Source organism: Trachurus trachurus, assembly GCF_905171665.1.
Source record: "Trachurus trachurus genome assembly, chromosome: 3".
NCBI classification, from domain to species: Eukaryota; Metazoa; Chordata; class Actinopteri; order Carangiformes; family Carangidae; genus Trachurus; species Trachurus trachurus.
Genome location: NC_139893.1, coordinates 12,154,701 through 12,169,775, shown reverse-complemented (window position 1 = coordinate 12,169,775; position 15,075 = coordinate 12,154,701). Strand labels below are relative to the sequence as shown.

The window sequence follows — 15,075 nt, the reverse complement described above, 5'->3', positions numbered from 1 at the left end:
GAAAATGATGTAAAACAAAACTCACCGAGGCCTCCGATGGTGTGTCTGTTATCCAAGGCTCGTAGCTGAACCGGGGCGTTCTCCGGTTGGCTCTCCTCGTGGTAGAAGAGTCTGTAGCCTTGTACGCCAGCTGAGTTTCTGGGTGCCAACTTCCAGCTCACCAAAATAGTGGTGCAGTTTAAAGGCTCCAAACTGAGCTCGGGAGCCGTAGGAACTGTTGAGAAAAGATTCAGAAGAACGTTTTACATGACAGTTTCATTGAGATATCGCTCTGTAAATTAAAATAAATGAGGCTGCCGGCATTTTTTTCATTTTCATACTGTGCTACAGCAAATTATCGTGATACTTCCTGAGTTTTATCTACAGCAAACAAGACGTCAAAGTCAACGCTTGTTCTTAGAAAACTTGAAACCGTGTTGACGAGTGTTTACGTGATGGACGGAGGAGCTTTTACTTTGAAAAGTGAAACTACCATCTGATGCCTCACCAGCTGTTTCACACTCAGACCAAAGACGGCCACACTAATAGTCAAGGGAGAGATTTCACACATTTTTATTTTAGGAATGAGGAGAATGGAGTTTACCAATCGAAGGCTCCTGTGTGAGTTTAAACTGGAGACGGGGGGAGAAATAGAGATGGGCAGGAAAAACGAATCCTCCCCTCCTCCCGCCTCAGAGCTTCAGATGTAGCTCTAAACAGCCATATACTCTTTCCCACCCGGAGGCCTGAGTCGCTCCCTTTATGACCCATGACTGAAACCCTTCCAGTGTCACTGACAGTGGAGGGCAAAGGTCATAGAGTAACAAACGCAATGCCTTAACAAGATTATTAGAGGAAGCTCCTCTCTTTGCTCTGACCCATGGCTTAAACTGAGGAGTTCAGTGATAATGTTGATTTTTGTGTCAACTTCTTTTTTTTTTTTTAATTTGTTTTTTAAATGGGCCTGCACATTTGAAATTCTGAAAAAATCACAAAATGTCATGTCATATTTGTAGTTACACACTGCTATTTCAGATATCATGAAGACAAATCGATAACACTTTGACGCCTATCTGTATAACGCATTATAATCATACTTATAATGAGTTATAATACAGTTATAGCACTGTATAACTATAGTTATAAACACTCATAAATGATCATAATGCTTTATAACAATAAGCATAACACATTATAGAGCATTATAACTCTATTATAATACTTGACCTTATATAAAATGCTCTATGGTGTGTATGCTTATTGTTATAAAGCATTATGATAATTTATGAGTGTTTATAATGATAGTTATACACATTTATAAGCCAATTATAACACATTATAACTATATTCATAATGCATTATCGATGTGGGCATTGTCAGCGAGTTACTAACAACTATAACGTATTATAATAAGTCATGATAAAATGCTTTATAGTGTGTTATTATTGTTATAAAGCATATAACATATATGATCATTTATGAGTGTTTATAACTATAGTTATACAGTGCTATAACTGCATTATAACTCATTATAATGAGGTTATAATGCATTCAGGCGTCAAATAAACTGTTACCGACAAATCTTTCTAAAGTTGTACCTCGAGCACTGGAGGCCTTTGGGGTGCGGTGAGACGTCCAGGCGGACTGCTCACCCCACCCTACGCTGGTGGCAGCAACAATACGCAGGAGGTAGATGGCGTCAGGCTGCAAGTCCTCCAGGAGGTGGTGGGTCTTCTCCCCAGGCAGCTCTATCTGCGAGACGGTATTCTCAGTGCTGGTGCGATAGGACAAACGATAGGCAGAGACTCGGCCACGACTGAGCTTGTCTGGGAGAGGCTGCCACGAAACCTGGATGTCTGTGGGGCTTCGGCTGGTGAGGCTGAGCTCAGGGGCGCGGAGGGGAACTGTGGACAGACAAAACAGGAGAGTTAAGACTGAACAAAAGTCCTTAATCATGAAATTACATGTGTGAACAAAAATTAAGATATGAAAAACGTCTCATATTCAGATTTTTAACATATTGTGCCAGCGGAGAAGAGAGAGCAGATAAAAACGAGGGTTGGGCAATGAAAAAAAGTAAGACTATATAATTTTGCAGACTACTATAACCTTATACCTTCACCCTATCAATTGCATGAATATCCCTGGTTAAATTAGGCCATTATGTGGGCAATACTTTTTCATGGCACTTTTGAATCAATATGACAGATGACCGTGACCTATGAAGCATTGAATTTGATGAATTAGCTGAAACAGACATCCCTGTCTGGATATTTAATCCACAAACAGCTTTTCAATCAATTTTCCAGGGAATATAAAGCACCGTGATATTACGCTATAAAATGATAAAGGATCTTATCCGAACACAAACTGATCGTGAAACTGAAGGGCTACAGAAATTATGGTGGCTGCAGCTGTTGTGATATTGACTATCCTCACAATATTATACAGCCACGCATCCCACTTAAAAATATAAAAGTGGTAAGCAGCTGCACGTAGGGAGCTACAACAAATATTAGCATATGGGGTGCCTAAGACCTGTTTAGTGCTTTATCAATGTAAATTCTCAGACAAAACTGTTACTCCTAGTGACGGATATTTGATCAAAATACTACTGGTGGCAAGCAAGAAAGCTGGGGAAGAGAAACACCACCAACGAAAGGTCATTGGATAACAATTGTGTAAGAAATCTTTTTAATGGAAAAACTGACACACATACTGAGGCAACAGGAAGCGCAACTGGACAGAAAATGGGAAAAAATGGACCCGATACAAGGGTACGATACGATGATACTGGACTGGAATAATAATTGAAGGATATACCAATCTGCAAGACTGTAAGAATATTGTGCATGTGTTAAGTTTGTTTGTATTTGTATAAAATATATATATAGTATGTATATATAAATGTATATTATACTATATTATATACACAAGTGAAAATGAGAACACACATGATTAATGGTGTGAATTAATTTAATTTAATTGAATGTTGATCACATCTTCTTTACAAAGTGCTCACCTAAGGAAACCTTGAGCACAGATATCTATGTAATATCATTAAATAACTTCAGTCATGCAGAACAAACACATGGCAGTCTGACCCAGAGGCTAAAACTATGAACAAAGGGGGTTTGAGTTCAATAATACTCCTGGGGCATGAGTATAACATACGTATGTAGAAATCTGTATACAAACAATTTGATTATTTTTTATGTTAACAGCAAATCTAATTCACTGTGGATGAAACGTCTCATAAACAAATGGTCACTGGGGTCCCACTGAAATAACAGAGTCTAACAGTTTTAAAAGATCAATTCCTACTCTCCCTCCCCATTTTATTTTTTACTATGGAATAAACTCTATTGTCTTCACTACGTTTATGACTCACCATCCTCAAGCGTGTGCTGGAACACGTGGTCCGACATGCGACTGGCTCCCATCGGCATGTAGGCAACAACGTAGAAGGTGTAGTTGCGAGCCGGCTCGAGGTCGTCAATAATGTAGCGAGTTGTATCGTTTCCAATGACGACCTGATATTCCTCGTTGTTTAATCCTGGATAAATGACAACATCATAACACAAGTTGAAATGATTATGACCTCTTATCATCTTATGTGAACCAATGAATAGTAGGATGAGAAGCTTTCGTAACAATTTCAATAACTTAAAGCATATTTTAGCAACACTGAAAGGTGTTCAACATCAAAACCCATCCCATCAGACAAAATAATTGTTGCAATGTAACACACCTTTTGGTGTTTATGATCATGAATATGTGTATGAGGAAATGCATCTTGTGTCCATTCATAGCGAGTTATCAATATAAACGTCATGTCCGCAACAATTTTAACTCTAGCCTAAAATCCTTTTCAAGTATGATCATGTTACTACACAATATTTTACAGCTACTGTGTTTATTTCTGCAATATTTGGTGAAATAAAGTGACATTCATCTTTATGTCACACACACACTATCTTTATTATCATCAACCTTTATTTAAAAAGGCAGAAATGCTAAGAAAACCTTCTTAAAATTTAAAGCAACGGGTCTTACTTTTGGCCTGGTAAACAAGGTACTTGAAATTAAACAAAAGAGCATTCTCCACATTATGAATGTGTCAATAAGCCTCCCTTAAAAAAGTCGAACAAAGTCTGTCCTCCTGTTTAATTCAAAATCTCCCACTGCCCTCGCAGAATGCACACTTCTGGGCTCTCCATCACACACAGACTAATTAGTTCTTCCTTTCGTTAGAGCCTCCAATTAGTGCCAAGCCTCTATGTCTGCGTCCTCAGGTGCAGAGCTGACAATCTGATACTCTGTCAATGTCAATGAACGGCCATTCTTTGTGACTGGGAACAAGGAGATTGTGTCACTAAGTCTAAATCAAGTACAGAAAATCCTTGAAAGATTCCAGTTATTCAAGAATAAAACTGAGGGATTTTGTTCAGCATGCTCCTTTTATTTTGACCTCCTTATCCCCAACAAAATCCAGCAGGTGTTTCTTTTTTACCAAGTGAATTCTGTAGATCTCACTCCCCCCATGGAAGTCAGTGGCATTATAATTAAGTGCAGTACTTGAATGAACAAGCTAGAGTTTTTTTTCCTGAAATGTTGTATTGTTTGAATGTGACTCTTGTTAGCAGCGAGAGTTCCCAGGGAAGCTGAAAGGCTTTCAGGCCTTTCTGCTGCCACACTGCGACCGTTGTGCTTTTTGTGAATAGTTCTGTCTGCATCCTGCATTTTATCAACCAAGAGGAAGGGACCATGGATCTTGAAACTCCACAGGGCTACGGTCTTTGGATGACGAAGTCCTGCTTGTCAAGAAAAATCCATTGTTCTACCTCATTTTGAGGGAGTGCTCCATTTTCTTTACCTTTGCCCACCAACATAGAGTGGACAACTCGTGATTAGCTAATACCTATACTAAGTAGACAGGCAGGCAAAATTTTAGATCCTGAATTGCTGTTTCCTAAGGCTACTGTATAAAGATTAGGTCAACAAAATGTCTTGATTGAAAATGAAAATGTATTATTTTGCAAGACAAATACATAAAACATGTATTTTATTCTCGTTGTGTTTTAATGATAAAGAGAAAGGAAATCCTGGTCCATTGATTTTTTTCTCTACTGTGATAGGAGTTTGTATTTTGCTGCATTTGTTGGTTTAAACGTTGCTCTGACGTGATACTATCGCACGTTAGAAGACCTGATGGTGTAAAGATCCTAAACATAAAATGTCTTTATGTTTAAACACATTCCTTCCTAATTTGTTTTCCTTATGGTGCAAAAAAACACTTCATGACTCACCTTCTGCCTTCATGTAGTGCACTGAGTAAGCGATAACTTTATCAGAGTTATAGAGAGGCCTCTCCCAGGCCAGGAGGATGGCGGAGCTCGACACCGTGTCAGCTCGGATATTCCTGGGCGCACTCGGACGGTCCTCCGACATCACCACAATCAGCCTGGCCATGGATAGGACTGATCCCTGCTCGTTCTCCGCCTGGCATTGATAGATGGCATCATCCTCAGGAATGATCTGGTTTATCACCAGTTTACTGAAAAAAAACCACATACAGAAAAACAGATGAGGAATTACGCAAACAGATGGTTTCATCCCGAGGCTCCTTTACCACAGTGTCGTCATCAATAATTACCTCTAACGAGCACGGGCAGTTGAGAAAGAAACAGGAGTAAATTATAGGGAAACCAGCGAAGACCCCATCTAGACTGCTTTAAATTATTCAGTTTCCTTATTACTAAAGGGACGGTAGTGAATTATTAATCCCAATTGTCTTAAATTGGTCAACAATGACTGTTAAATGAGTCTCAATAGTGTTGCATGCTTAAGGGAGTTAGAGTTCTGCATCTCTGTGCATATAAAGCGAAATTACAGGTATTATCCTTTAAAATGGGGAGAATGATACCTGTTGTACATCTTGATGCGACCATTGGAGTGAACTTTCTCTCCGTTCTTCAGCCAGGTGATGTGAGGTGTTGGGACTCCGTCAGCTTGACACACAAAGCGGGCGGTGCCGGCACGGGGGCGCGTCAGGCTCTCCGGCCACTCCACCAACGATGGTGGCGCTTTGGAAGAACATCAACAGTGAGACATTTGCACACATATAAGAAGCTTTTGATTCATGAATTATCAAAACCAAACATCTAAATAGTGAATGTCTTTACCTAAAACGGTTACGTTGGCTGAGGCGACGGTGTAGTTTCGTGTGCCAGGAGTTGTGGCTCTGCACATATACACTCCTCCGTGCTGGCGCTTGATGTCTGTGATAATGAGATTGCCGTTTCCCAACACTTTGGTGTTATAAACATCAATGGACTTGCTGTCTGCTCGGCTCCAGGAGATGATAGGTCGGGGATTGCCTGTGGCCATGCACTCCAGGACGGCATTCTGGTGCAGCGACACCGAAATGTTCTGTGGCCCAGCGATGATGCGCGGCCTCTGGGGAAACTGGGGGGTGGGAGCTGCAGAGAGACAGGGAAGAAAAAGCTTCAGTGGTTTTGATTGTGGAGATTCAACATGAACTTTATATGTTCCATGGCAGTATTTGTTTAAATATGGTTGCACCATTCAAAAAAAGCTCCCATCCCATATTCCCTGAATCTAGATTTTGGTAATCATATATGCACAAAACCCACTGTCTTGCTCTTTATAAAATACATTTTAACAAGAGAGCTAGGTGTCACACCTGGAGCGACTGTGAGCGTGGCTTCAGTGCTTCGCCGGCGACTGGCAATGTTGGTGGCAATGCAGCGGTAATTTCCAGCATCCGCCCGCTGCACTCCGTGTATTTGAAGGACGCCACTGGGCAGGACTGTGATTCTGGGCGACATTAGAGAATACATTTCATGTCCAGCTTTGAAAAAAAAAGTCTACTGTAGAGTAACTACATACAAAAATAATACCGTGGTGTTAAACTGAAAACAACAGGAGTGCGTACCTTTCAGTGGCGAGGGGTAACGTGACCCGATTGTGCTCCCAAGTGATGATGGGAGGAGGGTGGGCACTGATTTTGCAGGAAAACCTGGCGACTGAGCCTTCAATCACCACAATGGACGTTGGCTGGATTGCAAAAGACGAGATACCTGCAGCAAAACAGACAATTTCAATTAAAGACTTTACATGGTCAATTCATTGATTATTTGGTTAGCTAAATAACTGTTAGTAACTATTAAGATAAGTGATTAATCGCTTCAGTCACCTCTCAAGCAGAAATGTCAAACATTTGCTTCTTAAATGTGAGTATGGACTCCCTGTCTTTTCTAAGTCATACATCATTGTAAACTGTGTCTCTTTGGCTCGGACTGTTGGTCAAACAAAAGACATCATTCACAGACTTAGCCCTGGGCTCTGAGTGATAGTATATAATGGCTTGTACGATTAACGATTAATCAATTAATACAACTTTTTCAAAAGGCAATAAGTAGTACTGGCAGAATATAAAGCGAGAGCAAGAGAGTATTCATGTTTTTATCCCTAATATGTTCTTCTTTTTAAAAAAAAAAGATAATGTCAAAGGAAACTCCTTTGCCTGGGGGTGTTACTTTGTTGTGAAAGCCAGTGTTGTATTTCGCTCCATTTGTTGTCTCAAACCTTGCTTAAACATAATACAGCATATCTGTGGCATGAAGTCAATAATGAAATCAGTAAAACGCCCAACCAGACTGCCCAAAGCCCTTAAACCAGCAAGAAATATGATTAAGGAATTAAATCATCATAAGTATAAGAAAATTCTTCAATGTTTTTTTACAGATGCTATTTTTGAAACACCACCCTGTTTTTCCAAACATATTGACGCGTTTCAAACGTCCATTCATCTCCGTCAGATCCAGTGGGCGTCAGAAAACAGAGATCCCTGTTACCTAAAGCTACAGACCTGCTGAGTGCTGCAGGAAGGTGATGAGTGGAGTGGAACAGTTACATCCTGCGTGGATAGGGTTTCTCTGTCAGCCGCCAGCTGAGCAGCAAGCAAATGAGGCCTGACGTGAAGCACAATAAAGCCTTTTATAGTGAACCAAACAGCCAGGAGAAGTGTATGCATTTTATAATGATTTAAGTTGTTTTAGCTCTCTTTTTTTTGCAAATAAATGCTCCCTTTGACGGCGGTTCCTCTTGGGCCATAAAAGTCCTAAAAGCCATTAAAGGTCACACAGTGTTGTCCCATCCCCCCCCGCTGTGCTCAAAAAGCTGCAGAAGCCTGAAATCAATCATTTGTTAAAAGAAATCAATTGCACTGCTGTTCTGATAGAGCGCAAATACTGACAGCACCAAAAAAAGAAAACATTGAGAATCACAGCATGTTCACATTACGTTCATTACCACAAATAGATCAAAACATCCAGGACATGGAGAAATCGATAAGACCTAAAAGGATTTTTCACTGGGGCAGAAAAATAAAGTTGTGTAACTGTGTATTCAACCAAATTGCTTGTAACTTCAGTAGGTCTGCTTCAAGACGCCTGTTGTCAGGATGAAAGTATCACCTCTTAAGTAATGGATAAACAAACACACTGCAATGCTCTTTTAGCCTCTGTGCTTCCACCCAGAGTTTCATCTGCAGCAGTGGGTCACAATCTTCATGCATATGAAGTGAGGCACTAACCATGAAACAAACATAATCCTTTGCTTATGATTTACACATCACCTACTGCAACTGAGTTTATTTATTAGGAGTTTGTTACTATTTAGGATCAGAGGGTCCAGTCCGGCCCCTCAGGATGAATTTGAAGTGTGAAAATTTGAAATTGCACAAGAAATTTCAAGTTGTTCATCATATGTTTTGTGAAAGGAATAGTTTATTAGCTGTAAACATATGAACAAACAAAGGGGAAAAATTCAAAGTTCTTTTTATTTATAGGTTACCATGCAATTATTTTACTTTTCGGGCCCACTTCAGATCAAATAGCCTCTGTTTGTGGCCCCTGAACTGAAATGAGTTTGACTCCCCTGCTTTGGAGTATGTTTTTTTTTCCACAAAGACACACAACACCATACTGAGGTAACCCCTTTGCTTTCGAGAAAATCCCTGCTCTGTAATAAAAACGCGGTAGTGTGTGTAGCAGGGGCCGTGATGGATGGCTCTGACAGTGTGGGCAGTGATGCCAGGTGTTCTGGTGTGAAACAGCAGCTTGACATTTAGTGAATTATGACTTTTATGACTTTTTTCCAAAAGTATTGGGGAAAATCCTGTCTTGGTTGGTGTTGTAGATCTTTTTTTATCATGACCACAACAAGTTAAATCTCCTTGTGGTTGTTTGGTGTGAAGACAGAAGCAGAGAGATGCTCCTTCCCCTTAACGCAGACTCCTACAAAAATGCCATTAGTGTACTGAAGTGATATGACTGCAGGGCATGAGAGATTAGCTCCACTGATCCTCTGCCTCTCTACTTTGCCTTTTCGTGCAGTCAAATGACGCTGGATTGACAAACAGCAGGATAATCATTGATTATTGATAAACTACTAAGACAAGGTGGAAAATCTATAGCTGCTAGGCTTTGTCGAGCAGTGGACAGAGCACTCTGAACTGAAAATAGGAGCCTGACCTTGTGGTTTGAGCAATGATGTTTGCCAAAGGGCATCTAATGTGCAGCTGAAATTATCAAGGCAATCACATCAAGTTCTTTGATTCACTTTACATGTATGTCTTTACTTATTCATTTATCTATTTTTCCCGTGTTACTTAACTAAAATGATGAAAATGTTTTTAACTTTCACAGAGAGTATGTTTTCCAATTCCTCTACTACATCAAAATGTAACTATAAAGCAAGAATAGACAAGTAAATATAAGCATAAAACCCTTAACCCCAGAGTAAATACCTCTGCCTATTCCCCAAAAGCACGAAGAAATAGTTCTGACCATCTGCCCTTCCCAGCAATCTCACCTCTCACCTCTGACCTCCACAAATCCTAGCGCGCACCCAACTCAAGCAGAGCCATGCATGACCACACAGAACGAGCACTGCCATCCTGCAAACTGCTAAAAAAAAAAAATCTCTCACATCACTCACCAGCTGTGGAAGTTTTTAAATGCTGTTTTGTAATCATATCCTTTTGCTGCTGTATCAGTGACATCTGCCAGTAGCTGCTACTACAACAACTAAACCAACACATGTACTCCAGCTGCTGCAAGTTATTACACCACAACTAATATGGGGAATTAAAAAAGTAGTGCCATGTGAAATCGCAGCGTTACAATAAAATCATGCTGGATTTAAAGAGTCCGGTCGCTTTTCCTCTGGTTTTCTAACCCTCCTCTCCTCCATGTGCATTTGTTTTCAACTAAAGCCGGCGAGAAATCAATCCATGGAGCAGTGGATAACGTTATTTATCATAATACGATGTTACGATGTGTATATTTGTGTAGTCGTATCTGTCGTAAACAAGAGATTATGGATTACGGGGCGCGTTTCTGTCATGGTGCCGCCGAGACAAGAGCTGGAACACCGGGGCGGCGGCACTGATCTTGCAATGTTGGTTTTCTGCCAAGAGACGCTACGTAGAAGCAGAGAGCCTCCACTCTCCCTCGTAACAAGTTACAAGTCATTTATTTAACCATCACAATTACTCCAAAGCTGTTTAATTAAGGTAAAAAGAGTGAAAATCCTGCATAGTCCCTCTTTAAAGTAAAAACACTGTCAAGAGTTCCAGACACAAAGTTGGAGATAACAACTAATTAAGCTGGAGATACAAACAAACACGAGTCTATCCGGTATATTACAGTATGTTGTTCACACTATGGTCCACAATGAACCTGAAGAGCAACGTTGTGGTTTCTTTCCCCTTCAACTTACAACAGATGGGCCTATACTGAAGCCAGCACCTCAACAAACTGAAGGTCAGTGGACAGGTCAGGCCCAAACAAAGGTTCCCTTACAAATACCAGGAATTAGTTCAGCCCTCTCTCCTCTGGTTACCCTGGTCAGTTTCTCAGGCACAGCACAGCACAGCACAGCACAGCACAGCACAGCACAGCAGCATACTTTACCTGCATGTTGTGTGCTATAACTACAGTTACTGCACTGTATTGGATGCATTTTAGTCATGCTTTTAGTGTAAATCAACACTTAGGTTACTTTTAGTTTTTATTATTATTATTATTATTATTCTGTTATTGTTCTACTGAGGATATTAAGTAATTTTACACACCTACTAACACCTACTGAAAGACACACAGCTATTTAATTGAGTGATGAGTCTTTTAACATGTTATTTGACTCCACTGGAGATTAATAAAAGGCTCTGGGAAAGAAAAAAAAAAGCACGAGGGCTGATAAGCAACAAGGAGAAGAATGCAAAGCTGAAAGAGCCCGCAGATCAATCACTAGCTGGTTGGCAGATGTGCTGCTGCTCCACACAGGCGGCGGCAGGAGGATAGTCAAGTGACCACTGGTCAGGCCAAACAAAGAGCTATTCCCATGAGCAGTGTGACCTCTCAACAAAAACGGACATGGTGTGGTGGTGGTGGTGGTGGGGGGAGTGGTGTTGGAAGGAGAACTCATCCCCTCCTCCAGTCTCTTATCTCTCCTACAAAGTTTTCCAATCATTCAACAGCAAACCTCCACCACTCACCGCGGACAGTGGCTTCATTGTCTTTAATCTCCAGATCAGGACACAGACTTAAATAAGTCAATCTGTAAATACCTACTTTTTTTTTATTTTTTTTATTTTTTACAACACTTTTATTTTCCTCTTTGTTGTGTGGGACACAGAATAAAGTGGCAGCTATATAAAAGTTACATTTGTGTTATTGCACCAAATTTAAGCGAGAAACATGTTACTGAAAACAAAACTGATGACTATTGAGGCAATGGATAAAACTAGACTCTGCCTCACTGCCCTCTATCTATTGAACAATTTAAAGAAACCTTTGACCTCTGCGCCTGCCGTTCAGGGGAACCATGGTAACCTTTCGTGTCCAGCAAGGGGGGGAAAACAAGACTCCATGCTTTGAGCCGTCTCACTAAATGCTAAAGTGTTAAGTTCTGCCACTAGGAGTCTTTCAATTAAAACAATAACAAAACATGGTATTTGGTGATGTTGTGAAGTAACATGAGACTTGGCATCAGCTTCTCTCAGTTGGGGGTCCCTTGGGGGGCAAATTATCGACAGCCTACTCTTCAATTCAAACAGAACTGGTGATTATAACCAGTATAAATACATAATACACCAGTTTAGTGTTTGGTTGAGGCTATGTGGACATGAGAGTTCAGGAGTTTGCTAACCTTTGTTTCCATATATTTCTCTGATAACTTAAGATCCAGATGTTCAGGAGGTGTTTACCAGCAGTTAGTAAGGTAAGATAAACTTTGCAAGTGACCTGCAACAGCACTTTTGTATATCTTTCTTTCTGACGCGATCCAAACTGTGATGCTGACATTTCTCACCACCTAATTTACAAAGGCAAACCCACCTGTTTTTGAGCAATCAGATTTCTATTTTATGCCATATCATGTGTGGTCTCACATGATGCACGTAGAAAAACACGTTGCCAACTCCGCCAATCTTTCTGAAATCCCCATCAATCTGAAGTCTATTGACTTAAGTCACATGATGAGGCTCATGTGTCACATACCTTTTCATCAGGACTAAATCCTCTCTCACCTTTGCGCTTTAGCAGCACCACTGTTTCAGGTTACCCTCCATTACCATCACATTCCTCTAAGAAGAGCAAGCAGGTCCACAGCTATAGGATTGAATACATCCTTATCATCATTGCTTTTCTTCACATCTTATGAAGAACTAACGCACAAACTGATAAATATATCAAAGACAACTGAACTACCTCATTGCCAACTTCTTTGAGCAGACGTTGATGCAACAGGAAGGTGATACAAGAGAGTCATGCTGTTTCATTAAGGATTAGGACCATGACACTTCAATCAAAATGTAAACTTGTAATCTATCTGTGTTCTTAAACTTTTACAATTAATGTAATTAGCCTGGCTGTGGCGAGCAGGTCCAGCTGTTCCATCCACTGACACCAGGACAAATAGCTGCCACCAAGGAAAGCCTTTTCTTTTGCGAGCACTGGGGGGTGATGTGGACAAAAAAAGAAAAGCTTTTCACTCTTTCACCAGAGTAGCGAGGCAGAAAACAATTATGTGCAATGCCTCCAGCCCCTACTGACCTGCTAAGGCCTGCAATAAAAGTTTGGTCATTTAGACTCTCCGGGCAAGGCAGTGGTACTGGGAAACGACAATTCACATTTGTGTGTGTGCACGTATGTGTGTGTGTGCACACCACTCGCAACAACCCCCACTGCTAGCTCTGTGTCCTTCAACTGAGCTTTTCTCAGGTATGTGCAAATTTTATGAGCTTCCAGATAGACCCTCAAGCATGTCTAAGTGCCATTTTAAAACAGACTAGTAAAGCTTACAGGCAGCCTTTATCACCTCTTAACTCCTATATAGCAGGTAAACTACTCAATTAATTAATAAAACTACATATACTTTTAAGTACCGGAAGATATTTGAGCTCCGACTACGACATCCACCCAAGAGCACTGCAATGTCGTAGATCTTTTTTTTAATTTTAAATCAACAGTTGTTGCATAGCACAGACTGATGCTTGAAGTTTCATTAACGCAAAGTTCATAAACAGAATTTATCTTCAGCGGGTCAGACGTCACTTCAACAACTACTTCTCAACATCAGCATCACACTGGAAGGGGAACAGACATTAAAGTAAAACAATCTTCCAGCATGGCATCACATTAAAACTGTGATCCCAGGACAAGATATGCAAAACAGCCATTTTCAGTCTTATCAATTCAATCAATTTAAACATTGCTTGGGGATGTTAAAAATGCATGTTTTGGTACAGATGGGCATTGCATGTGCGGCGAAGGGTAAAGATACACTCTGAAAAAGTGGCACAGCGAGATCCATAGCCTTTAGGGTAGGAGGAGGGGACCTTAAAGACTATAACGGCCTGAAGCTTCTCCACTCCCCCCTAAAATACAAGGCCGACTCGCACAGAGCTGCAGGAGAAAGAATTCCAAAAGAACAATTCCTCAAGCAATCAGGGTGCAATAACATGAAAGCCCCGGCCTGTGAATAGGGGTCATCTGCTCTTTAGCATTGCAGAGCCAGTATCCTGGACAGCTCCTAACCTTTCAAATCCCCTGATCCTTCATTAACACACCAATGGGTGTATTCCTCTTCCAAACAGTATTTTCTTGGGCTCTAACTTTGAAAGACTTTGTTTTTCTTCCTACAACCGCAACCAAAGCTGCACTGAGCGCACAACCAAGCAGCAAGAAAATGCAAATAAATAAAACAAACTGTTATGTGTATAAGTTTAAATCATGATTCATGCAACAACAGAGAGATCTAACCTCTTCTACTACGCCACATGGCCGCCACACTGATGTTACAAATGTGATGATGATACTCACTTGCGATTGTAAGACGGGCTTTCTGGCTCAGGATTGCTCCATACTTGTTCTGAGCGAGGCACTGATAGAACCCTTCATCTGATTTGTCTCCTCTTCTGCTCTCCACCTCAGAAATATAAAGGGAGCCGTTGGAGAGCAGGTACACCCGCTCATTCTCCAGCACTCTTACTCCGTTCTTGAGCCATCTGACATCAATGGGTGACTCTCCATGCGCCTGACAGTCCAAAATAGTGGCTTCTTTTCTCATGACAGTGACATCATGGGGCTCCTTGATGAAAAACAACTCACTAAAGCATAACACACCTGCAGAAAGAGAAGGGGGACAAAGACACAGAAACACATGAGGAATGGTGATGGCCATCAGGACTGAGTGTTTCTGTCAGGCACAGAGGCCGAGCACAGCAAGCAGTTCAATAAAAAGTTTAAAGCATTTATACATGGTATGTTTTTTGTTTTGATTATTTGACACATACCGGAGGCTGGGTTAGGTTAGGTTAGGTTAGGTTAACTTTATTGCCCCCAAAGTAAAATCAGTTTGGCAGCAGTGTTCACATAAATTCAAAGGGACAACATAGAAAAACGAAGCAACGAACAAATAAACATGATACATATTAATACAAATAAACAAAACACAATGTGCACAATTGCAAATAAGTGCACACAGGCCAGGATAAGTGCAAGG

At 40.8% G+C, this 15,075-nt stretch overlaps 1 protein-coding gene across 1 annotated transcript in view; it reads right to left on the bottom strand.

The window, feature by feature from the left end:
- The window catches only part of prtga (protogenin homolog a (Gallus gallus)), a gene marked incomplete at both ends in the record, with an annotated part of 35,252 nt that overhangs the window by 18,677 nt on the left and 1,500 nt on the right, over positions 1-15,075 (bottom strand). Inside the window, 9 exons of the mRNA XM_084001533.1 lie at positions 26-214; positions 1,578-1,883; positions 3,371-3,535; positions 5,289-5,536; positions 5,906-6,065; positions 6,165-6,461; positions 6,686-6,819; positions 6,938-7,082; positions 14,394-14,696. Of these exons, the coding sequence (XP_083857659.1) occupies positions 26-214; positions 1,578-1,883; positions 3,371-3,535; positions 5,289-5,536; positions 5,906-6,065; positions 6,165-6,461; positions 6,686-6,819; positions 6,938-7,082; positions 14,394-14,696 (1,947 nt within the window). The remainder of the gene's footprint in view (positions 1-25; positions 215-1,577; positions 1,884-3,370; positions 3,536-5,288; positions 5,537-5,905; positions 6,066-6,164; positions 6,462-6,685; positions 6,820-6,937; positions 7,083-14,393; positions 14,697-15,075) is intronic.